This window comes from Aspergillus vadensis, assembly GCF_003184925.1.
Source record: "Aspergillus vadensis CBS 113365 unplaced genomic scaffold BO88scaffold_3, whole genome shotgun sequence".
Classification (NCBI taxonomy): domain Eukaryota; kingdom Fungi; phylum Ascomycota; class Eurotiomycetes; order Eurotiales; family Aspergillaceae; genus Aspergillus; species Aspergillus vadensis.
The window spans coordinates 258,000-279,919 of record NW_020292041.1 but is presented as its reverse complement, the minus strand read 5'-3'; the positions used below and the strand labels follow the sequence as shown (position 1 = coordinate 279,919).

Below are 21,920 nucleotides of genomic sequence, written 5' to 3'. Positions count from 1 at the left end.
AAAAAAAAAAAAAAAAAAAAAAAAAAAAAAAAAAGAAAAGAAAAAGAAAAGAAACGGTAAAAGAAAATTAAAGGAACAACACAGACGGCAATGAAGAGAGAGCCAAAAGAAGGAAGCCGGTGTGGGAACCCAAGAGGATAAGGAGACTAAATTCATGCAACCACTTGAAACGGACAACGGGCAAGAAGGCGAGAGGATGGCAAGATCCTCACCTCAGCAGCGACCTACATTGGGGGGGGGAGGAGGTTTACCATGCGAGCCGAGCCAGTGATCTACTTCGGATGGGCCTGAGAGAATGAATAGATAGATGGGAGCTGCAGGTTGTACTCGGTACTCCGGACAGATCATCAGACGGGCCAAGCATTCATCCAATCCGCCAGGGTGGGTCGCAGGTTGGGGGTGAGAGGGGGGAGGGAGGAAGGCAAAGGCAAAGAAGAGGAAGAAGGAGCAGAAGAAGCAGCCAGAGATCACCTAACTAGCCAGACCATGCATGACTCCAGACGGACCGAAAGGATAGGCCCACACTTTTTTTCTCCCCCCGGGGGGAAGGGGTTAAGAGTTGGGAATTTGGGAAAGAATGAGAACAGCTAACTACGTACTTAGTAGATTATGCATTAGCCATTAGCCAGTCACCAACATACTACTGTACCACGCTGTAGTACTAAGTACTACCACCAACTAGTACTACTATCTGCTATCTAAGAAGGGGGGTGTAGCATCGGTGTGATTGGGGGTTTTAAAGGACGGACCATCTTCTCCGGATGGAGAATGCATCTTGCCTCCTGTCCAGCCAAGCCCTCTTTTGCTCCGATTATCAGTAAGTAAAAAGGTAAGAAAGAGGACAGGGGGCGAGGAAGTTCAAGTCGGATAAGGTAGTACTAGATAGACTACATAGTAAACCAGAAATGGTGACGGAAAATGAAAGCCGATAAGCATACCCCAACATAAGTCGAATAAATGACATAAAAACGGACAACTCTCTCATATTGGAAGAGATAACAGAGAACTTAAGTAAGATAGTGAATAATACTATTGAATCAGAAATAGAATAGCTAAGACAGGGCTCTAAAGTTTAGGCTGGATGATGATGATCTGGCAAAGAATAAAAAAGATGGACGGTGACCAATGCATGGCTGCCGAGCCCGGCGTCCTGGCAGATTACCTATTTGAGCTGCCTTGTCCCAGATGGGTTGAATTCCGTGGGGAGACGAGGGAGAAATTTGGGGCACATGGAAATAATTTCTCCTAGAGTGTTCATCTTATCTAGTAGAATGCCATGGAATGACTAGTACTTACTGTAGTACTAGTACTCTACTACCAGGTAGAAGCAACTACTATAGTGGAAAGAACAATTGGAGGAGGAAGAAAGAGTATGATGAAATACCAGAGATATAGTAGTACTGTGTAGATAATTTGGGAAAGTACAGCGACCTGTGCCTTCTTAATCATCCAATAGTAGAAATCCTCCCCGCTTCCCCCAGGAGTTCCATTAATTCCACCCCATTGCATCTCCCGGTTTCTCGTACGAGACTGTCTATTATGGAGTGGAAAAATGGAGACCTAACTGTTAGTCCATAACCATTCAGAAAGAAAGGGGGGGGGGGTGGGAAAGAAAAAGTGATCCACCTTCTGGGAAGGTCATCAGATCTGGACTGCCCCACTTGAGCCGAGACCCTGAGCATTTTCCATTCAACAAAAACAATACTAGTACTCAGTAATCCACGGAGTACCTACTGACTGTAGTTATTTTACTGTACGGAGTAGTATTAATTCATCTCCATCCCAAGAGACTGCAGCACAAAAGTTGATTATTAAGACAAGGACCCGCTGGTCACGCGCACGTCAAAGTTCTTCCTCTCGACGCGTCAACCGGAGATCAACCGGCCAGTCGGGATTCTGGAAAGCCGCTATGAAGCCTATCAATACTCCGTACCTGAGTTTCGGACTTTGTGCTCCGGACGTCCAGACGATGCTAGGGATGAGAATACGTTTAGGTGCTATGGGCACTGCTATAACGCCGAGCGAGTTTCTACAGTAGTTCGTTACAAGGAACATTTCTATTTACATCATTCACAGTCCCAACTTCATGGATGGCGAAGTTCCCTGAAAGTATCTTTTCAAGTAACTAGTAAGTACCATCTAAATATATAATAGGCGGTGACCTGCTCATGCTTTCTCCGCATAGATGCTGGCGATCCACTGCCAACACAAGCAACAAAACACATGTCATGCCATCTCCTCCTATGCAGTACTATGGCCTGACCCAAGCTACCCCAGACGTCATCCTGTAAACCCCCAGAGTCACATTAAAGAGTACCCGATTTTTGCCTTTCATACTTTCATACTAATCGATCACGCGGAGCTTGAAAGTAAGATGTGGTAAAACTGGCGAAACCTTCCTAGCCTTGCAGCTGCACACCGTACATGCCGAAGTATGTTTATGGGGGCCTATTTCCATTGTACAGGCAAATTCAGATATACGTGTCTCACAAGACTTTTACTATATCTGCCTATCACCTCGCAGTCAAACTTCCTCCCCTGCAAATCCTACTTATTCCAGGTCCACCCTGGCGGCTTGGCTGTCGCCGAATCCATGTTGCCCATCCCTCTGCCAAGCCTGGTGTTGCACAAGAATCCTGGCGATGGACAGACAGAGTGTAGGTAGACTTCGGCATAGTACATATTAATCCAGTACACAAGTGAACTATACAGTCAGTAGTGGATTCTTGGCGGTCAGTTGAGCTCACTTGCTACTAACCATCTAGTCGATCACTGCAGCACACAGCACTAGTACATACTCACTAGCTGATCTGTACTTCCCTTATAAGCCCAAAAGAAACTCTTGCAATCACGTAAAGAGGCAGGTAAGCAGCCACAGTGCACGTACCTTGACCTTGATAACATATCAGTAAGTCCTCGCCCTCCCCTGATATGTTTTGAAGAAACACGGCGATACAGTCTCACCAATAGAAGCCTCCTTTCCACACGGCATACGTCATACAAACATCCGGGGAAAAGGGAGGCGATTGTGGCACTTCTCCCCGTGTTAGGCAAGATATTGGGCATGAATGAGAACTATGACACGGTCATTGAAGCATCATGTAGTTCATCCATTCATCTGCCAGTAGACAATGCCAGACTTAAGATCAACTAGATATGGTAATCACGCAGTAAGTATTGCCCGAGTACTACAAAGTAGGCCATGTATGACGAGATGATCATCTCCTGAGCATCCAATGAAAGATACACTTCATTGGTTTGCTACGCCTTACCCTTCCGGACTCAAGATGATTGTCCTCGCAAGCCGAGGGCCGTATTTCGACCAACCATTCAGTCACAAGGGTGTGCCTATGCCTAGTATAGCCAAATCTGAGACTTATTCTTCGCGTCCACCCGACCGCTAACAAAACCCCGTTTACGATACTGTATGCGCACAGTGAGACCCATCTTAGACTTCAACGTCACACACACAAACATACACGTCCTTCAACAGGGACACTGAGAACGATTATGTGTGGGTGTTATGATCAGAGTACATATGTGGCGATGTCGCCGAGGCGGCCATCAGGGAACATCGAAAATAAATGCCAATAGTTCTTGCTGTAGTAACCTGGTACTGTTCACACGCCAACTCTTCTTTACTTGAAAAGCTTGGAGACCGCGACTTCTTTGTCGTCGTGCTTGTTGAGGATCTTGGCGGTGGCTAGGTCGAAATCCTCCTGAGTAACATGTACCCGCCGCTCTCGCAGAGCGTACATGCCTGCTTCCGTGCACACACCCTTCAGCTCAGCTCCAGAACATCCGTTCATCTTCTCCGCAATCTTCGTTAGGTTGATGCCTCGCGTCAAGTTCATTGACCGCGAGTGGATTCGCAAAATATCGGCACGAGCTTCCACCCTGTAAGACGGAAATCAATTAGTACAACGTAACATAAGCTTCACCTCATAAGAGCCAAGTCAGAGGAGATACTCACGACGGCGGGGGGAACTCAATCTTCCGGTCAATTCGGCCAGGACGTAACAAGGCGGGGTCCAGGATGTCAAGCCGGTTGGTGGCCATGATGATCTTGATGTTTTTGGTAGGTTCAAATCCGTCCAGTTGATTGAGGAGCTCAAGCATCGTCCGCTGTACCTCCGAATCACCCGAACCTGCCGAGTCTATGCGGCTGGATCCAATGCTGTCGATCTCATCCATGAATATGATGCTGGGAGCATGCTCTCGAGCCATTACGAACAGCTCGCGGACCATGCGGCTACCTTCACCGATGTATTTTTGCACCAATTCCGATCCGCTCACTCTGATAAACCGACAATCGGTGTGATGGGCTACCGCCCGGGCAAGCAGGGTTTTGCCAGTTCCTGGCGGTCCGTAGAGAAGTACTCCCTTTGGTTGTGCGATACCAAGCGACTCGAACAATTCCGGATGTTTTAAGCCAAGCTCGATGACTTCCTTGATCTCCTTGATCTGCTGGTCGAGTCCACCAATCATGTCATACGTGCTGTCAGGCACCTTCTCGACCATCATTAGGGACACCAGCGGGTCAACCGACGAGGGTAGCATCTTCTCCAACTTATAGGAATCCGAGAGTAAAGCGACCCGCTTTCCTACAGTAAGCTTGCTGATATCAACGCCATCCGCAATGTCCACCACTGTAGCGTCGCAAGAGAAGTTAGTAAGAGACGCACGGAGTTGAGCATATTTGCAGAGGGGGTTTACCATATTTGCCCTCGGGATGCACTTTGACGAGGACTTTCTTGGTGCTCATCACTTTGACTACCTCCCCAACATAGGATCCAGGCTGTTGAAGCAGGCCGAGTTCTTCCCGAAGTAACCGCACCCTCGAATTATAGTCATTGCGCTGTGCTTCCAATCTCCGTAAGACAGCCTGACCCTGGATGATTTCGAGCTTCATGCTCTCAATCTTGTTGCGATAATAGTTGTCGAGCGCCATGATGGACAGCCAGGTATGACGCTCCTAGATACGGCCAGAGCGAGGCGTGAATCACGAAGAACTAGACGTCGGCGATTTAATTGATTTGGGGCGATTTCAGAAGCCAATAGAGTCCTTTTTTGATCGGATCAGGAAAATCGGAAGAGAATAGTCGAACTGCGAGGCACAGTGAAGGTGATGAAAGGAGTGGTTATGGTAGCTGGGTTGAGAGAGCTCTTGCGGGATAGGTACCGCAGTTAGCTGTTAGTTTAGGTGAGGTAACCCGAAGTAGGCTACTAGCTGATATCAGCAGAGCGCTTCGGACAGACACCAGCCACAAGGCCTGAGGCTAGTGCAGCAAGTCATGTGATGTATTACTCTCTACTAGTAGAGTTGAGTAAGCCGCCCAACCAGGACTGTTAAGAATAATATGACACCACTCCAAACACACATGTTACTAGTTAACAACAATCACGCTGGAGTTCGGCAGGCCCATCATACAGTAAATAATACCGGCACAACACTAGTGAAGCAAAGCAATAGACTGGGTCATCCAGGCAGATATGATGGGATCCCATATTTCGTATGGTGGATGTATGTACTGTACGTAACGAGGGGGATACGCGCATTACGTAGCTGGTCAGCGCTGTGGTACGCAGTAGATACACATCCACAGGTTCTCCCAATCCAATGTTGATCAGCTTCAACCCACAGCCTACTCAGGTCAATCTCTCGGCATCCACCTCGAATACTATTGCTGGACTCGTCTTTGAAATTGTGCAATCCTTCTTGGTCGCGTCTGTGACCTGCATATCTACGGTCTCAGCTGACTGCGGGGATGCGAGTGAGACCTTATCTCATGATCTAACTAACTAGCTAGCTGCTTTTCTCATTTCGCGCCTGCTTCTCTACCCTCTCGCTTTCTGTCCGTCCCGGATTGTTATTTTTTTCTTGGGCTTACTCCAACATGTAACTTAGTTGCTTTTTGGTTCATGTTAAAAGAAAGATATCTCCGTTTCTGTTTCAAGTGCAGGCCACTCTCTCTTACTAGTGTTTCTCGAACTATCCTTTTCCTGGCATCCCCCAGCCTCCCTGTTTTTGCAACATCATCACAAAGACGGTCAAAGGGGGCTGGTAAAAAAAAAGTTGCTAAGAAAATCGAGTCTCGAAACAAGCTGACCAACCATGTCAAACAACGACGAAAGGGAGGGTCAGGGTCCTTCTCATCCCATCGATCCCGTCGACTCATCGTCAAACATCGATAACGAGGATATGTCATCTGGAGCTTACCGTCAGCAGAGGAATGCGACACAATCCAGGCGGAATTATGGTGCGCTCTCTCGCTTCTTTGCCCCCTTTTGACCCAAAAGACTGATTTATCCTGTAGGAACCTTAGATTCTCCCGCAAGGATGGACCTTGATCCCCGTCTGGAAGAAAACCAGCCAGAAAGCTCGAGTCGCATGCCTACCTCTCAGTCGACTTCCACCCCACCGCTGCAGCCCGACAGGCCGAGAAAACCATCTGTAACCCGCCGTATGTCTTCTAAGCGACAGGTACCTCACAAGGGACAAGAATTTTCTACGGAGGATGATGTACAGGAAGTAGAGGAGGATATAGCTCTGCAACACGCGTCCAATCCCCAGTCATCGCCTAGGATACGTCCCTTGAGAAAACAGAGCTCGACTCTGCGACGAAGACTCAATGCCCGCATGAACAGCCCATTGATTCAACCGGAAACCGAAAACGAAAGCGAAGAAGTGATTGGCCTGCCTGATCCGGGTACGGAATTAGAACCTTCGGCTGAACAGTCGGAGAGTGGGAGCCCTGATAGTAACGATAACAATGATGAAGATGAAGCAGAGACTAGTGATGCCGAAAGCTTCACGCTGAAGGATCGCCAGCAGGCCATCAACGAGACTCACCCTTTTGGGATAAGGCTCTGGAAACCTGCCTTGTACAAAAAGAGCCGTTCGGTAGAAAAAACCGCCGAAGGCGATATCCATTCGTCGCCTGGCGGTCGCGTGGGCAACTTGTTGTTCTTGACTAACCTTCTGTGGACAGTATTCTTTGGTTGGTGGTTAGCCCTGGCTGCGCTTACAGGTGCTGTCGCTTGTTTCGTCTTCGCATATTCACCCAGCGCACTAGAATATGGTAGGGTCTTCTCGGGACTCTCCTGGTACTTGATATATCCGTTTGGCTCCTTCGTCCGTCTGGACACGGACGAAAATTATGCAGAAGAAGACGAGGGTGAAGGCCGCAGCATTAGTGAGTACGAACAATGGCAGAATGGCGACTTAGAGCATGGCCGGCTGTTCTTCGGACCTCGACGCGACCGGTCACTGGTCGGGAGAAGAAGAAACAGTGTCGACTCGGCCAGCGAACAAGATAGTCTTCTAGGGCGAACGCAAAGGGGCAGCCCTCGAGAGAGTCCCCTTAGCCATCCTAAGCGACGCCTATTCGGTCGTGGCGAGTGGACGCTTGGCCGCGTCGTATTCTTCGTCTTTTTCTACTTTCTCGTAGGGCCTCTAATGCTTCTAGTCTCGCTGCTTTGCTGGTTGTTGGTCTTCTGGATTCCCATGGGACGTGTGACCATTATCCTATTTGATCACCTTCGTCGTCACCCCTTGGCTCTGTCGTACCATTCCGACACCACCTACACCAGACTCAGTCCCGGGTCCTCCTCATCCGTCCTGTTATGCACCTATCGTGCAGCAGGATTGAGATATTGGAAGTATACTGTCGGCGGGACCAACATTTTCTTGATCAACCTTCTTGGTGTCGTATTATTTGTCATTTTTGACTACTTTCTTCTCAGCGAGACACTGGGCCTCCAATCTGCCATCACGCACCCAGGTCTTATATTCTCCCTTGCGCTTGTCTCCATCATCCCCTTGGCCTATTTCATTGGACAGGCTGTTGCATCGATTTCCGCTCAATCCTCCATGGGCATGGGTGCAGCTGTGAATGCCTTCTTCTCGACCGTAGTTGAAGTCTATCTTTACTGTGTTGCTTTAACAGAAGGCAAAGGGCAACTTGTTGAGGGCAGCATTATCGGTAGCATCTTTGCAGGTATCCTATTTCTTCCGGGACTTTCCATGTGCTTTGGCGCTATCAAGCGCAAGACCCAGCGGTTCAATGTGAAGTCTGCGGGCGTCACGTCGACAATGCTGATGTTTGCGGTTATTGCTGCATTCGGACCCACGCTCTTTTACCAGATATATGGCAGCGTAAGTGTCACCCTCTTCTGTGTTATTGTCCACCTAGCATTTCCGCTGACAACCTGGTTTTTAGCATGAGCTCAACTGTCGCTTGTGTGTTAGCACTGTAGGAACCGAGGATAGCGATTGTCGTCGCTGTTATTTCTCTCAGACGCCGGCCGTGAACGACAGCTTTTTCCGAAAGGCAGTCCAGCCATATTCGTGGTTCGCTGCTATATTTTTGTTCCTGTCCTATGTCATCGGGTTATGGTTCACTCTGAGGACCCATGCTGCTCTTATCTGGGCGACAGAAGTAGAGGAGAAGAAGGCTGTGGCTCTCGCAAATGAACAAGCCGCCTACGAAGCTAGACACGGCGATTTCCCTCACATTCAAGCTGGGAGCACCGGTGGCTCCATCACCAAGGGCTCGGTTCGGGATTCTCAATTGTACAAGCGCATACTGGGGCAGTCTCTAAAGCAGGTCGGACTATCTGATAACCCCAATGATCATAACGCCCAATCCGACTCCACCTCCTCTTTGCAAGGAAAGAGCACAACACCATACCTTGTGCCCCCTCGGACGGAAGGCGACGATAGCAACCCCAGACTGAGAAATTTCACTGGTCTGTCCAATGAAGACAATGAGGATCTTGTACGCCAGGTGACAGAGGTTGCCGCAACGGCTGCTGCTGTTGCCGCTCGCGATGCGGCCCGAACAAGGAAGCCCTTGGCCCAGCAAGCAAGCACGCGTCAAGCGGCTAAAAGTCCCGCTGATCAAGTGAAGACCTTGCTTGAGGAAAGCGAGGATATCGGATTGGAGCCTGGCCATACTAGCGGCGGCCATGATGCACCCAACTGGAGTAAAACGAGGAGTTCCATAATACTTCTGGGTGCTACTATTCTTTATGCTGTCATCGCGGAAATCCTCGTGAACACGGTGGACGTGGTCCTGGAAAGTGTCGACATCGATGAAAAATTCCTTGGAATCACGCTCTTTGCCTTGGTGCCCAACACAACAGAATTTCTGGTATGTAATCCTTAATAAACGCTGCCAGCACTTTCAAATTAACTTATTCATCTGGCTCACAGAACGCTATTTCGTTTGCTATGAACGGCAATATCGCGCTGTCCATGGAGATTGGTTCAGCCTACGCTCTCCAGGTTTGCCTTTTGCAGATACCTGCTTTAGTTCTCTTCAGTGCTCTCTATGCCCGCGTCATCGATCCTTCTGAGCTACTAAGCCACACCTTCAAGTATGTTTCACCATGCCCATGCCGTACTTTTTGTCCCTTAGAGCCAGTATGTTACGGCAAGAAACCTTGCTAACAACCTTTCCATCACAGCCTTATCTTCCCTCAGTGGGACATGGTGTCCGTGATCCTTTGTGTCTTTCTGCTCTCGTACGTGCACGGCGAAGGAAAGAGCAACTATTTCAAGGGCTCTATCCTCGTCCTTACGTACCTCGTGGTTGTGATTGGATTTTATCTCTCTGGCTACAGCAATTTGGAGACCATGGGTGTCGATCGTTTCGATACGCTGGCCCTTGGTTCGAGTCCAGTCGAGAAGTATTACACGATTGGTAGGTCCAGGAGTGGAAGGGCTTTTTGAATGTAGATTAATTTGTGTGTCTGCTTGTCAAATCCTTGGTGAAGGCTGGAAATCTGAGGCAGACACTTTCGCTGCAGATCATGCGTGCATTGCTCCCGTGTTTTAGAGTCTGACAAGATTGCCCGAAATTGTTTAACATTTGCGTGCTGGTTGGGGCTTTTCGAACATGTATATCTGCCACATTATTGAAGTTGTATAACTAGACTTGCATAATCTGTTACTCATGGTCTGTTTTCATGTCTTGCGTGATATTCTATGGTAGATGCGTGTAATATGTACGGCTATCTTTGCACGCTAGCTAGTAATATTGCCCGCAAGTTCTGACATGATCTCTTTGCCTCCTTCAGTAAAAAGAAAAGAGAGACTATTTTCCGCAACGCGAAAAGAAAAATGTTGAGTGGAGAAAGTAGGTTAGGACTTCCAGGAGGCCACGGCTTGGTCTACGAGAGCTCGGTACTCCTGCTGCTTGTAACATTGCTCCAGGAAGACCTTGTATTTAGCGTCAAGCAAGGCCTTCTCCGTCTTATCCGTAGTTGGGACGACTTTCTTTCCCGGTTTGCTCATGCGGTCCATGATAGACCATAGATCTTCTGTCTTGCCTTCTGCGTCAGCACTAGCGGCTTTGGCACCCAGCATGGCTGCACCATGGCAAACAGCAGCATGAATATAACGAGGTATAAGCACAGGCATGTCACAGGCAGATGATATCAGTTTTACCAAGATGTCATTCTGGCACTGAGAGCCCGACATGAAAATGGAGGTGAGGCTATGACCTGCTTTGTTCATTGTCTCCACGATTTGCCTGGTTTGTAGCGCGATGAATTCGAGCGTGGCATAGTAATGAATGGCGAGGCCATCCACAGATTTGTCACTCGTCATCCCAATCAGAGAACCTGTCATTGCAGAGTCTGCAATGGGGGAACGGTTGCCCCAAAGATCGCCGTAGAAGAAAATGTGTCGGCCTAGATATGAGATACTAGGAGCCTTCTGATCATGAACCATTTCTCTAAGATGCTCGTTTAGATACTCATATATATTGGCGTTGTACGACTCAGCGATCGAGAGTGCCTGATTGAACGCGGGGTGAGTCTCGATAACATGCTTGAGCAGCTCCCCGGTTGCGGACTGGCCGCCCTCAGCCATCCAATATCCAGGTTGAATAGTATCACGGTAAGGCCCCCAGACACCAGGAACAAAAACTGGATCTGGGGACATCGCAAGATGGCAGGTCGAAGTTCCAGCGACAGCGGCCAAGCGAGAGAATGCCTGCGCTTTATCGTTCTTGGCGATGTCAGAGCTCAGCTGTTCCGACTCGAGATCAACCTTAGCGCCGACGGTGCCAATCCAACCTGCATAGGCATCGATGACGCCGCTGCCGATTGCTATCCCGGGGGGCAGACCCAGCTCTGAGGCAGCTCTGTCACACAGTGTGCCAACCAGTTCACCAGCGCTAAGATAGTTGCCATTCTGAAGAAGCATCAGTTAGCCACCAAACTCATTGGCAGGTAGATTGTGGATAAAGGGTAACACGTGTGGTTGATAGGATCATCAAAGAAAAAGGCTCACCACCCCGTCGACACCGCCCATTCGCTTAAAGTCATCCTTTGACAGGTCCTGCAGACCAATTTCCTGCAGAAAGTCTTCCTGCCAACCTTTTACGCTCCCGTCCACTCCTACAGGAACATATCCCTGCTTGCAGACTACACTACAGAAGCTTCTCTGCTCGGCGCCGGTGGCAATGTAAGTCAGAGCATCAGCCAGGTCAAAGAATTTGCACTGGTCAAAGAGCTCTTTTGGCATATGGTTTTTCAGCCACAGGACTTTGGGGATCTCCATCTCGATGGACATCTTTCCGCCCACATAGCGGAGCAGATTGTGGTTTGTGGCATTGATTTTTTCGGTTTCCTCCACTGGGCGATGATCGAGCCAGAGGATCACATTGCGGTCCGAGTTGAAGTTGGGACCCGTCACGGATATCGGTTCGTTCGTAACATTGGAGAAAACCGACAATGAGCATGTCGCATCGAACCCAATGCCCCTCACGGTTTCTGGGTCAATGTTGTGCTGGCTGATTGCGCGCTGAACAGCTACACAGATGCATCGCCAGATATCATTCGTAGATTGTTCCTGGATGACAGGGAAGTCAATCGGAGGCCACACATAGACTTACGATAGGGACCGGGCAAGAGAAAGTTAGGGCACCAATACGTACATAATATCCTTGTTGAGGTTGCCAAAGACCGATGTTCTCAGAGGCTAGGCCGACAATATCGCCTTTGCTATCGATAATACAAGCACGGGCACTGCCAGTCCCAACATCAATTCCGATATAGTGGTCTACGCGGACCTGTATCTCATCCCGCGTATCTATCGACGCCTGCCTAGAACCCTGCCGAGAGGGCCGTCGATAAGGCATTTGGGGTATAGAAGCCATGGAGTTAAGATGGGAACGGCGAGAGACACTGGGATCGAGCGGAAAGGGTCTATATTTGTACGATAAGAGGGTATAGATCTTAGCACGGCAGCTGTAAAGAGACAGGTGGAAAGGAAAGAACTGGAAAGGTGGGGGGTTGAGGGGGAGGATTCTGTGCGATTGATGGGTAGATACTGTAGCCAATTGATTGCTTGGGTGACACAGACTCGAGACTTACACCTGATTGATTGACTTTGTTAGGCACCTGCGGGATGAAGGAATTGGATTAATTGGAAGATTATGACAACCAAAGGGGACAAGCGGCAATCAAGAGAGGTTAAATGATCGATTAGGTGCATTGGTTCAAACTCCATGAATTTATCATCCGGTAGAGATTATTTTGGGAGCTCCCCCCCACCTTCATAAGAACTAAATACTAGTAAAAAGTACTTGAGGAGTATGATTGAACTATGTACTTATGACCGACCCACTTTCCTCCTCTTCCTGTTTTGTGTTCCTGCGGGGATGGGAGGGAAAACATCTGTGAATAGCTGCCAGTGGATATGTCTACAGTATTACAATGGAAAAAGAGGTATATTAGCCAATAGGACGCTCGATCTGTAGTTATATATTTATTTTTGTTTATGATGAGAGTAGTATGCGGGGAACGCAAATCAAATCCATGCATGGCAGAATGCAATCAGTAGTTAACTACGTTAGTTACAAGTACTACTTAGTAATTTAGCGGGTAACTCTCCGCGCTAGTCAACATTCCACCGCTCGCTGCCCTCCGGAGCTTGGATAGTCTAGATGCAGTAAGCTAAAGCTGGTTCCAAACTTCCCGCCTTTCGACTCGACTTTCGGTTTAGTTCTTCTTGTCTCTAACAGCGTCCTCCCCTCCCAAACCCAAACCTCGCCTCAATCAAGCAACGGTTCATCTCACAGCTCAGGAACCAACCATGCGGTCATTCTACTTCAATCTCATTCCTGCGCTCTCCCTATTCTCCCTCTCCGCGGCCATCTCCTCATCCGCTCAACCACAGTCAGCCGAGATCCTATGCTGGCCTGTAGCTTCTCCCGAACCGTCCGTCCTGGCTCACGTCTCGTACGATTCGACAACCTTGCAACCGGAGTTCACCTTTTCGTCAACGAATATTGCCGCAGCGTGCGGTGACAACGGACCGCAGGACGTGTCAAATGACCTGATCCGCCTGGGCTTGTACACCTCTACGTCTGCCAACACCAAACAATGGGTAGGGACCCTCGCCTCACGGTCCTCCCTTATAGGGAGCGAGAACGACAGGCCAACGATCAGGCTTCACCTCGGCCCATCCAACAATATCTACTACGTTGACTTGCTGCCGTCCACCTCATCAACTTCTTCTTCATCTTCTACGCCAGTAAGCCCAAAGCTGGAGCTGTTGTCTAGTCAAGCCGGTCCACGCCCACATCTCAATCAGCCTATTGTGCTTGGTCCGGATGGCAAGAATGCGGAGGAAGTCGTTGAGAAAACCATTTTCCAAAAGTAGGTCCTCCCCACTGACTATCTATCGCCTTCCGCCCCCACCACCTCTGAAACGTCCTGGCTAAATCGTCTAACACGTATCTAGGTACTGGTGGGTTTTCCTCATTGTCACCTTCTTGGCTATGTCTGGCGGTGGGGAAAGTCAGTAGACTCTTTACAAATTCATTGCGTAGATCAATGTTCTCCTCTTAGACATGGTATACTAGTTATTACTTGGCTAGGTTTGTTGCTGGGTGCAATTCCCCCAAGACTTATCTTAATTATGAGCAAATCAATGTGGTCGTCCCAGACGGTTATGCGTTCCCTCTAGAACGTCTTCATTTCAGCTCATATGCCACATTCATACTCCAGTTTCGCCTGGTGCTCGGTGGGCTTTGGCATGAAAGGGAAAGAAGAACCCTGCTGAAACGTGCGAGCGTGCCCGGCATCAGCTATCCGCAAATTAGATGACATGATGTTGACATACATCTCCCTCTGATAACGGGGACTAGCACTGACATTACTCGCCTTCCAGAAAGGAGGATCAGAAGAGGCAGGGCAGATGATATCTTGACATGGTAACTTGTAGCATGTGCCCACTTTAACCGAAATCGGTCCATTATGCCTATATTTCCATAAAGTGCAGTGATTTAGTGCTATAATTAATTGGTTCAAAACAGGGGACGGAACATGTTTACTCAAATTATCGTCCCATCTTTATGCTTCGCAGTTGATGTACTGCTTATTACTGTTAACCCCAATCTCTAATTGTCACTATTAAATATGCATTCAGTGATAGATGATTTGATAGGAGTGTTGGCAGAAAATTATGCAACTTCTGATCCCTCAAACATTAACTTTGCCCAGAAGCTCTCAGGAACCCGGTGCATTTTCCATGCCCAACTGATAGATTGTTCTGTGACTCCTCCCGGACGGGTCGAGATCACAATATACCAGACCTCTGTCTGTAATGGCTACCAGGTCGTTTTCACCTGAACCAAAGCGTAGCTGAAAACATACAGCATCAAGAGAGAGGGCAATAGGCTGCAAATCAATCAGCTCAGAGTCTGGTGGCCAAGATGAATCTGGGTAAAATCTGGTTGCATTCTGTTCAATCAGCGCGCCTGGCTCCAGCGCCCAGATATAAACTGTTTTCCAGTTCGCAACAGCTATACGAGTTCCCAACCTGGAAGCTGCAACTATGCAACCAAGTGAGGTATTCGAGTTCTCAAAGCCACGAAGACGAGCCACGATCGTCCAGTCCGGTAACCGCCGTCCGCGCTCAAGTTGTAATTCATGCTCGCAGTTACTGGCTCGACAAATAGCCTCAGATGTCAGGAGGCACGCGACAGTCCAGTCCTCTTCACGATGTGTGGCTATTCCAAAAGAAAGGTATTTCCAGTGGCATCTTGAGAGACCATTCTGCACCCGGGTTTCATGTGTGCCAAAAAATGGTATTCCAATGCCGAACAACAGCGTCAATGAATCTGAATATTGCACGGGGCATGAATTTTCATAGAGTACAGACTGAGTTGGAAAAGGCAAGATATCGATCTTCTGGAATGAACCGTACAAGGCTTGTGCACGGTACCGATACAGCAATTGACTAGATCTGTCATTGAACGCAAGTCCCACCACGGGCCCTTTTCCGACAAGACAGTCCCGAGTGTTTCTGGACCGGGCGAACCTATCTCCTTCATTCTGCTGTCTCGTCCTATCTAGAAGGACGCAAGAATCGTAACTAATATCTGAGGTTGCGTCAGCATGATCAGGCAGGTCTGGCGAAAGTTCCATGTTGTATGAGAAATAGAAAAACGAACCGATGACACCCGAGTTTGCACTGCTATGCGGATCAGTTGAAGCCGTGTATAACACGACTTCATTCTCGCTGCAATCGTAATTGTGTTGCCACGAAATAGCAAAGCTGCCGCCTTGCATAGCAGCAAGTGCCAGAGGCTTGTAATTTGCATGATCTGGAAAAGCACACACGCGAACGGGCTCACCAGGCGAGTCAAGGGAGTGGCATGAAAGGTAGTTCATTCCGTTGATGTTAGACTGCATTGCTTGCTTGATGAATGGGTGATTTGCGTTTGTATCAGTCACATCCATGGCAGGTACAAACCGCTGGAGGACATAGAACCCGCCATCTCCATCAAATGCAGTCTTGAGGACTTCACATATTCCAGGGCGGTCACAAGGGAGATTGATCTCGCTTAGGGGTTGGAGCTGACCATGTTTAATGCGAAAAAGATGGACCTTCTCCCGGCCCCGCGCGACAAGAGCAAGGGTTTGGTGATCGAAACTTGAAAAGGTGGATGCTTTGACATCGAGAACATCGTTCCCAAAGTCATATATTACACGATCTGCATGATATTGCGCACCATATAATTGCTGGAAGGCATTCTTTGTCAACAAGCGAAAGAGTTGTTTTGAGCTGAGAGAGCGTAGGTCGCGATCGACAATGCCCGGTGTTCGCCGTAGGTGATGCAACAGAACCTCTCGGCAAGTGGAGGCGATCTCATGAATTATGCGACAGGAGAAAGCTGCCTCTAAGAAAGCAGGTGTGTTGCAGTTCTGAAGAACCAGCTGAATAAGTTCAGGTGGAAGGTTTAGGATCATGACACTAGTTTCAGACTGTTTCTTTGAGGCTGAATGTTAAATGAGGATTCGGAAAGGTCGACCAAGTACTTCACTCAGAGGGTTGAAATGAGATTGTACGACCTGGTACGTAGTAGTGACTTACGTCCTAGCTACAAAATAGAACCGAAAAATATCGTGGATAGTCAGGGACGAGCTTTGCTTAGTCTTTGGCTTTGGGGGGGTTGCTCGCTTTCCCTTATATGAGCAGGATCTCAGGCAGCCGCCGCCGCTGCCGTCGTTACCTGTTGTTGCCTGCCTGTCGAGACTCTAATATCTTTGCATTCAGCCTTCTGGCTTCTACAATCAACCTTGCCGTGATTTAACTAGAGACCTTGAGTATGATGCGGCTATGAAATGGCAGGATAGTACTTGCTAAAATAGGAAGTATCCAGGTACTTAGTGTACTAGTAAAGAGCACACCGGCTATGTTGTCCTGATCCACCCGGTTTGGCCGACCGACATATTATACAGTCTCTCAGGAAAAGTGATCTACAGGGCTTATCTGAAAGAAGGAAAAGTTAGAAGATTGTAATCGGTGATACGGTATATTCAGTGTCTTCGCTATGCTGACATGTGCTTGACCATTCGAAGGAGACGGGGAAATGAGGGATGTACAGAGGGCCAAATCTTCATTGCTAAACCCTGTACGCAGATGACATAACGACAAATATATCCAAGCCGTCTACTATCACGAACATCCCCAGTGTCTAAACGTCTAACCAAAATGAAAGACCCCTCAGCAACCTCCGATATTTTGCTCCATCCCCATCTGCGCGACTGTCCATTCCAAGACGCTCTCATAACACAGAACAAACTGGCTCAAATTTTGCACCATGCTTGGCCTCTGTGTTCGAAAGTCGTCTACCGTTCTTTCGATGAGATCCACGTTGTCGGTCTGAGACCATTGGTTCGTATTCCCACCTGAGGCATGCGCTGCACTGCGTTGTCGTTTCAACATGTCCAGCACGCTATCCACTGTGCAGAATGTCCCAGTACGGCCACATCCTGCGCTGCAATGCACTAATACCGGCCTTGAGTCTGCGCGTCCATCGCAAGGACCAGAATGTGATCCAGCTGTTGCTGCTGTAACTTTATCACACTGCTCGATAAGTTTAAGAAGGTGTGCAGGTTGAGATGTGGTCCCGAAATCAGGCCAATGGGGATATTGTAGCTGCGTTACTTCGCGCAAGGGTTGGAATGGAAATGATGAGTGCGACAAGCCAAAATGCCTGACAATGATATAGGGATTGCCAGAATCTTCCGGCTTGTCTAGCTCCATATCAGTTGGCTGCGGATCTTGAGCATCCAAATAAATGAATTTCTGAGAAAAGTTGTTGACCTGACAAGGCCCATAATTGCCAGATTCCCAGTAAGGGTGGCATTTGACCTGTCCACGTTCAACTTCGGCAGTCAAAGAAACCACCAGGCGGACATCCTGTTCCCAAACAACGCGCCAAAAGTCCTGTGACACGAATGAGCATTTGACACGTGAAGATGTGCGTTATCCCATGAAAGGCATATACGTGGTAGTAATCTCATGGGAAAGGGACCCAGACTTACATTGAATGTATCAGGTACGGGTGCTTGGGTAGCTATGTAATGTTTACCACTATAAGCTGCTTTCATGTGATTTGCGTTCACATAGTCGCAGCCTCCGGGTGACACATTCTGCAACCTCACTCTGGAATGATCGAATGGGTAAATGTCGTTATATCTATTCTTGGTGCCTTTCTCAATTCCCGCCACGCGAAATTTTTGCGAAGAGTCATCTATTGTAGCGGCATCGGCAGACTTCTCGTAAGACAATGCCTTTTTCATACGCTCCAGCTCCTTCTTCTCCAGACCCAGAAACTTTTCTGAAACTTTGCGGCCTTTATCTGAGGACTCCGACACTTCGCGCAGCCAAGGAGGGAGTAAGCGTTTCTTGGATTCTGAAAAACTGTGGGGTACTTGAAGAGGGATCTGACCGACACCGCCAATGAGATCCATGTGTTGCCGTATGTTTCCAAAGAAAGGTATCGCAGCATGGGAGGACTCGGGAAGAGCACAGCCGCCTGCGACAGGGGCGACACTTGGAAGATCAATATGCATTCGAGACGGTCTTCCCGCGGTTGGGTCGGATACTGGAGCTTGCTGTCCTTGAATGAAAGTGGGAAAGCGGGATGAAAAGGCTTTGAAGCCCCCAAGCAATATTAATCCCTCACCGCTCCACCCTTCTGCAGTAAACTTTTTGAGAACATTCATCAGCGGACTGGCGTCTTTCATGTCAGATGTGGCAGCATCGTAGACTATTATGTAACGACATCTCCTCCAACCCGCGAAGCTCGCTTTGTCAGATTCGTTCGTGAACGTATTCGTCAATTTTTGCGTGTCGAAGGATGGTCGCTTTAGAAGGGTTGTCGGAATACACAGGTTCAACGATCCTCTAATAGACCCCTTCGCGAAATGCGCGTAAGGCCTCACATCCAACAGCATGATATCCCGATGAGAGGACTCGAGAAGCTCCGCGCAGCGCTCAACCGAAACGCCACATCCGTGGGTAGACGTCTGCCTCAAAGGAGATGCATCCTGTCGGGAAGGTATCGGACTCCGTCTCTGTAGGCTAGGATTCCAGGAAAGCCGAAATACCGGTGATTCTCTGTGTTCGTCATCGCCCACTACCCCGGTCTTCGGCAGGCCCACATAATCCTCAAACGCTTTATTTTTGGATAAGAGCTGTGCTTTGGGACTAGAAACCGGGGGCTGAGTGTATGATATCGCATCCCGGCTTCTCCTTGGATTACCAGGGCTTTCCACGCTAATAGAAAAGTAATTGGGACCCGAGCGTTCTGATACTGAGTTGTGAGGGTTGATACCGTGTCCCAGAGGAGACATTTGAGATTCACGCAATGTGAAAAGGGCCGATGGAGTAGAGGAACCCTCGAGCTGCAGGTTTTGACACTCCGGGGGCCAAGGAGACGTAGGTGATCTTGTACCTGTCATGGCCGACATGACGTTCAAACTCTCAAGCAAATATCAGTGCCTTCCTTCTGCTTCCCAGCTTATTAGATGACAGGTCGACGTTCAAACAGTCATTGCCATAGCGCGATGAATATAATCTCCGGATTTGAAGAACAATCTCAGAAACCGTGAGCAATTTTAATTTCTCCGACAACTGGCGGGGAGAAAACACTGCTTTTCCATAAAGTATACACACTGGTCTGTCTCAGTCTGTCAACAGAAGTCCAGTGGCTACTCATCGAAAGCGTAGGTACTAAGCTTGAACGAGAACGTACGCTTCTGAAGGAACCCGTCGTCAACCTGTCTTCGAGGGGTCGGGCTGAGATGAGGGTCTGAACGGGTAAATGCGGAGGGGCAAATACAGAGATAGCTGGAGGCGATGGTGGCCACACTGCGTAATCGGCCTGGTGAAATGCAAAATCTCAAAGGATTCAGATGAGATAGTGGTGTCCTACTGTGAAGGAATGTAATGATTTCGCGGGTAAAAGCACTTAGTGATGAAGAACCTAAGTGACCGATATACCGAAAGGCATGAGGAGTCGTGCTCTCCTGACCAAAGCCGCAGTTGCAGGATTCCACGTCTCACTCAAGGGGCCCAAAACTCGTACTTCCAGCAGAGCAGAATTCTAAACCAATGGAGGACTTGAGGGGAGGAAAGTGGGGGACACAGGGATATGACTGATATCACTGATCCACAGCCATCATTCAAGCACGTAGGGGGAATCGGGGGCCAACAACCGAGAAGGCTGCGTGGAAGAGCGAATGGGCTGGTGAGAAAACCGGAGGGAACGACGTCGTTCTCTGGATATGACGTTATGGGTTGGTGGCAGAGGCTCGGGAAGCGGCAAAGTGTGCAGAGCCACTCGTTACCCACGCAGCAGCGGCCGGTCTTGATCATTCAGAGCCACCAGGAACCGGGAAGGGTGTGGCGAGTCCATCATAACCCCCCCCCCCCTCCCCTACACTCATTATTCCCCCCCAAAGCCATCCAAAGGGCGCAACAGGAAGGCGAGACTTTCTCATAAGAACAATGATTGAATTCAAAAACGAAGCACACAGGAATAAATGTGTAGAGATTTGGAAGAGGCTCCATATCGGTGACACACAGATGCTTCAATTTGCGAAAGTGCTTCCCTTGTCCTTTATTCAATTTTATTCAATTACCCCCTGACTCCAAGCATTTCTTTGATGATGGAAGGGACCTAGTTTCCTCCCCCACATCCGCGTAAACTCCCACGACAGTCTAAGTCGTGTCAAATTCGTAGGCGTAGCGCGACTACACACTAACAGGTGGCAACAATACCTTGACAATGCAGCCGGCTGACTTGGCTCTAGTTGCTACTCTCCATCGCAGAATAGACGAAATACATAGTACATAGTGGGGGTCATATACGTAAGGTTACTACTAGCTGCCTAAGGCTACCTTAGCTGGGAGACGCGTGACCTCCTGTAGGTGGGCTTGTGCCTAATAATGGAAAGAGTAAGGTGTAGTTTATGCGTAACAATGCTGACCTTGATGCTGTGCACGATTTCAACCCAAAGATTGGGAGGATAGGCCAGTGATTCAGCTTGGATCTTTCTCGCATATTCATCCGGGGGGGGGTAAGGAATATCCAGGAATCGCTTCTTGTCAATCATGAGTAGTTGCTGGCTGGACATGCTTCGTTTAGTATGGAACAAGTGAGACATTAGTAGTAGAAAACAAGTAGGTGCTTGTGGTGTACAACTAAGACTAAAATACTTACTAAAATACATGAATTCGTACCAGCGTCTGCTGCTCCGAGGCGAAACCGCAGATAGCACCAACAAGGCAGCATGATATAGAACCTCCATAGTCTGGCCCTTGGAAGGAATACTTGTCGACTCTATAAGAAGGTTTCGATATCAGTGACGTTCAACAACTTCACATTGCAAACGCGTGACAATAGTTGTCATTACATACCAATGTGCGACCATAGGTAAGACTGAGCTACATCGGGCTTTTTAAGGGTGTTAAAAGGAAACAGGAGGTCGCATTTATGTGGCTATCACCAAAGAGTGATTCACATCGACTCAACCCCAATATGGAAGCAAACGTGGCGCATCTCAAAGTTTTCCATCAGGCTCGCCTTTGAAGCGTTGTACTCTTTTTTGCTCCCAATCATCAAGATCTTTGGCCATAAGCCGCTGTAGCAATGGTACCAGGTTAGCTGCTATCCCACATTATAAACTATATTACGCAGATCTTGCTTGACCGATAGACATGTATACTGACATAGTATTCCTCTCTTTCGTCGCCAATAATTCGTCGCCGTGGATTCCGCTTGATGCCCTCATCACCATCGGGCCCTTTGAGGCCTAGGTTGATCGCTTCCTCTTGACTTAACTGTTTAACTTTGCGATCGTGCCGCTCGTACCTCAGAGCGGCGGCGGGTGTTAAAGCAAAAGACCCAGCAACTATTATCATAATGAAAGGAAGGCCGAAGAGTAGAAATGGGCGTTTAGTTAGATGAGCCCGGTAAGCCGCGCCGATTCGTTCTCCGAGAGTAGACGTTGCTGTTGTTGCGCGTCGAAACGTCTTGGCCTGGAATACCGGCATTGTGTAGCTGCACGTCAGGCCTGCTCCCCTGGGATGGAATTGGTTATGC

At 48.6% G+C, this 21,920-nt stretch overlaps 8 protein-coding genes across 8 annotated transcripts; 3 read left to right on the top strand and 5 right to left on the bottom strand.

Annotated features, from left to right (window-relative positions):
* The first annotated feature begins 1,008 nt into the window (after positions 1 to 1,008).
* Positions 1,009 to 1,281, top strand: BO88DRAFT_164172 (uncharacterized protein). The gene has a single exon (XM_025701615.1). It carries the CDS (start codon positions 1,082 to 1,084, stop codon positions 1,247 to 1,249), a length of 168 nt encoding a protein of 55 aa, XP_025566334.1. The 5' UTR covers positions 1,009 to 1,081; the 3' UTR covers positions 1,250 to 1,281.
* Positions 1,150 to 1,730, bottom strand: BO88DRAFT_164179 (uncharacterized protein). Its single transcript, XM_025701616.1, has 2 exons — positions 1,627 to 1,730; positions 1,150 to 1,534 (listed from the first exon to the last, which is right to left on the bottom strand). The coding sequence occupies exons 1-2, from the start codon at positions 1,680 to 1,682 to the stop codon at positions 1,315 to 1,317; spliced, it is 276 nt and encodes a 91-aa protein (XP_025566333.1). The 5' UTR covers positions 1,683 to 1,730; the 3' UTR covers positions 1,150 to 1,314.
* Positions 1,731 to 3,193: 1,463 nt separating this feature from the next.
* Positions 3,194 to 5,209, bottom strand: BO88DRAFT_401669 (proteasome regulatory particle base subunit RPT6). The gene is made up of 3 exons (XM_025705902.1): positions 4,717 to 5,209; positions 3,974 to 4,649; positions 3,194 to 3,897 (listed from the first exon to the last, which is right to left on the bottom strand). The coding sequence occupies exons 1-3, from the start codon at positions 4,949 to 4,951 to the stop codon at positions 3,639 to 3,641; spliced, it is 1,170 nt and encodes a 389-aa protein (XP_025566332.1). The 5' UTR covers positions 4,952 to 5,209; the 3' UTR covers positions 3,194 to 3,638.
* Positions 5,210 to 5,871: 662 nt separating this feature from the next.
* BO88DRAFT_164110 (calcium/hydrogen antiporter) lies at positions 5,872 to 9,931 on the top strand. Its single transcript, XM_025701614.1, has 5 exons — positions 5,872 to 6,260; positions 6,318 to 8,158; positions 8,223 to 9,155; positions 9,218 to 9,381; positions 9,472 to 9,931. Exons 1-5 carry the CDS (start codon positions 6,116 to 6,118, stop codon positions 9,734 to 9,736), a joined length of 3,348 nt encoding a protein of 1,115 aa, XP_025566331.1. The 5' UTR covers positions 5,872 to 6,115; the 3' UTR covers positions 9,737 to 9,931.
* On the bottom strand, positions 9,930 to 12,542 carry BO88DRAFT_164030 (FGGY-family carbohydrate kinase). Its single transcript, XM_025701613.1, has 4 exons — positions 12,388 to 12,542; positions 11,949 to 12,219; positions 11,303 to 11,863; positions 9,930 to 11,203 (listed from the first exon to the last, which is right to left on the bottom strand). Exons 2-4 carry the CDS (start codon positions 12,168 to 12,170, stop codon positions 10,148 to 10,150), a joined length of 1,839 nt encoding a protein of 612 aa, XP_025566330.1. The 5' UTR covers positions 12,171 to 12,219; positions 12,388 to 12,542; the 3' UTR covers positions 9,930 to 10,147.
* A 566-nt stretch (positions 12,543 to 13,108) lies between these two features.
* On the top strand, positions 13,109 to 13,823 carry BO88DRAFT_449939 (uncharacterized protein; the record flags this gene model as incomplete). The annotated part of the gene is made up of 2 exons (XM_025710531.1): positions 13,109 to 13,674; positions 13,760 to 13,823. 2 exons carry the CDS (start codon positions 13,109 to 13,111, stop codon positions 13,821 to 13,823), a joined length of 630 nt encoding a protein of 209 aa, XP_025566329.1.
* A 703-nt stretch (positions 13,824 to 14,526) lies between these two features.
* On the bottom strand, positions 14,527 to 19,284 carry ptpA (putative protein tyrosine phosphatase (Pyp1); the record flags this gene model as incomplete). The annotated part of the gene is made up of 4 exons (XM_025708569.1): positions 14,527 to 15,347; positions 15,474 to 16,087; positions 17,511 to 17,755; positions 17,854 to 19,284. The coding sequence occupies 4 exons, from the start codon at positions 19,282 to 19,284 to the stop codon at positions 14,527 to 14,529; spliced, it is 3,111 nt and encodes a 1,036-aa protein (XP_025566328.1).
* Positions 19,285 to 21,378: 2,094 nt separating this feature from the next.
* Positions 21,379 to 21,871, bottom strand: BO88DRAFT_331730 (cytochrome c oxidase assembly protein COX16; the record flags this gene model as incomplete). The annotated part of the gene is made up of 2 exons (XM_025702690.1): positions 21,379 to 21,459; positions 21,548 to 21,871. 2 exons carry the CDS (start codon positions 21,869 to 21,871, stop codon positions 21,379 to 21,381), a joined length of 405 nt encoding a protein of 134 aa, XP_025566327.1.
* Between the last annotated feature and the right edge of the window lie 49 nt (positions 21,872 to 21,920).

What these genes read in the sequence shown, in the direction of transcription:
- BO88DRAFT_164172 (XM_025701615.1), top strand. Translation starts at nt 1,082, where the DNA reads ATGATGATGATCTGGCAAAGAATAAAAAAGATGGACGGTGACCAATGC.
- BO88DRAFT_164179 (XM_025701616.1), bottom strand. Translation starts at nt 1,682, where the DNA reads ATGCTCAGGGTCTCGGCTCAAGTGGGGCAGTCCAGATCTGATGACCTT. An exon ending in TCTGATGACCTTCCCAGAAG is followed by an intron (nt 1,535 to 1,626) that starts GTGGATCACTTT and finishes ACTCCATAATAG; the next exon opens with ACAGTCTCGTACGAGAAACC.
- BO88DRAFT_401669 (XM_025705902.1), bottom strand. Translation starts at nt 4,951, where the DNA reads ATGGCGCTCGACAACTATTATCGCAACAAGATTGAGAGCATGAAGCTC. An exon ending in GCATCCCGAGGGCAAATATG is followed by an intron (nt 4,650 to 4,716) that starts GTAAACCCCCTC and finishes GCGACGCTACAG; the next exon opens with TGGTGGACATTGCGGATGGC. An exon ending in ATTGAGTTCCCCCCGCCGTC is followed by an intron (nt 3,898 to 3,973) that starts GTGAGTATCTCC and finishes TCCGTCTTACAG; the next exon opens with GGTGGAAGCTCGTGCCGATA.
- BO88DRAFT_164110 (XM_025701614.1), top strand. Translation starts at nt 6,116, where the DNA reads ATGTCAAACAACGACGAAAGGGAGGGTCAGGGTCCTTCTCATCCCATC. An exon ending in ACAATCCAGGCGGAATTATG is followed by an intron (nt 6,261 to 6,317) that starts GTGCGCTCTCTC and finishes TTTATCCTGTAG; the next exon opens with GAACCTTAGATTCTCCCGCA. An exon ending in CTACTAAGCCACACCTTCAA is followed by an intron (nt 9,382 to 9,471) that starts GTATGTTTCACC and finishes TTTCCATCACAG; the next exon opens with CCTTATCTTCCCTCAGTGGG.
- BO88DRAFT_164030 (XM_025701613.1), bottom strand. Translation starts at nt 12,170, where the DNA reads ATGGCTTCTATACCCCAAATGCCTTATCGACGGCCCTCTCGGCAGGGT. An exon ending in AACCTCAACAAGGATATTAT is followed by an intron (nt 11,864 to 11,948) that starts GTACGTATTGGT and finishes CCTGTCATCCAG; the next exon opens with GAACAATCTACGAATGATAT. An exon ending in TGGGCGGTGTCGACGGGGTG is followed by an intron (nt 11,204 to 11,302) that starts GTGAGCCTTTTT and finishes ATGCTTCTTCAG; the next exon opens with AATGGCAACTATCTTAGCGC.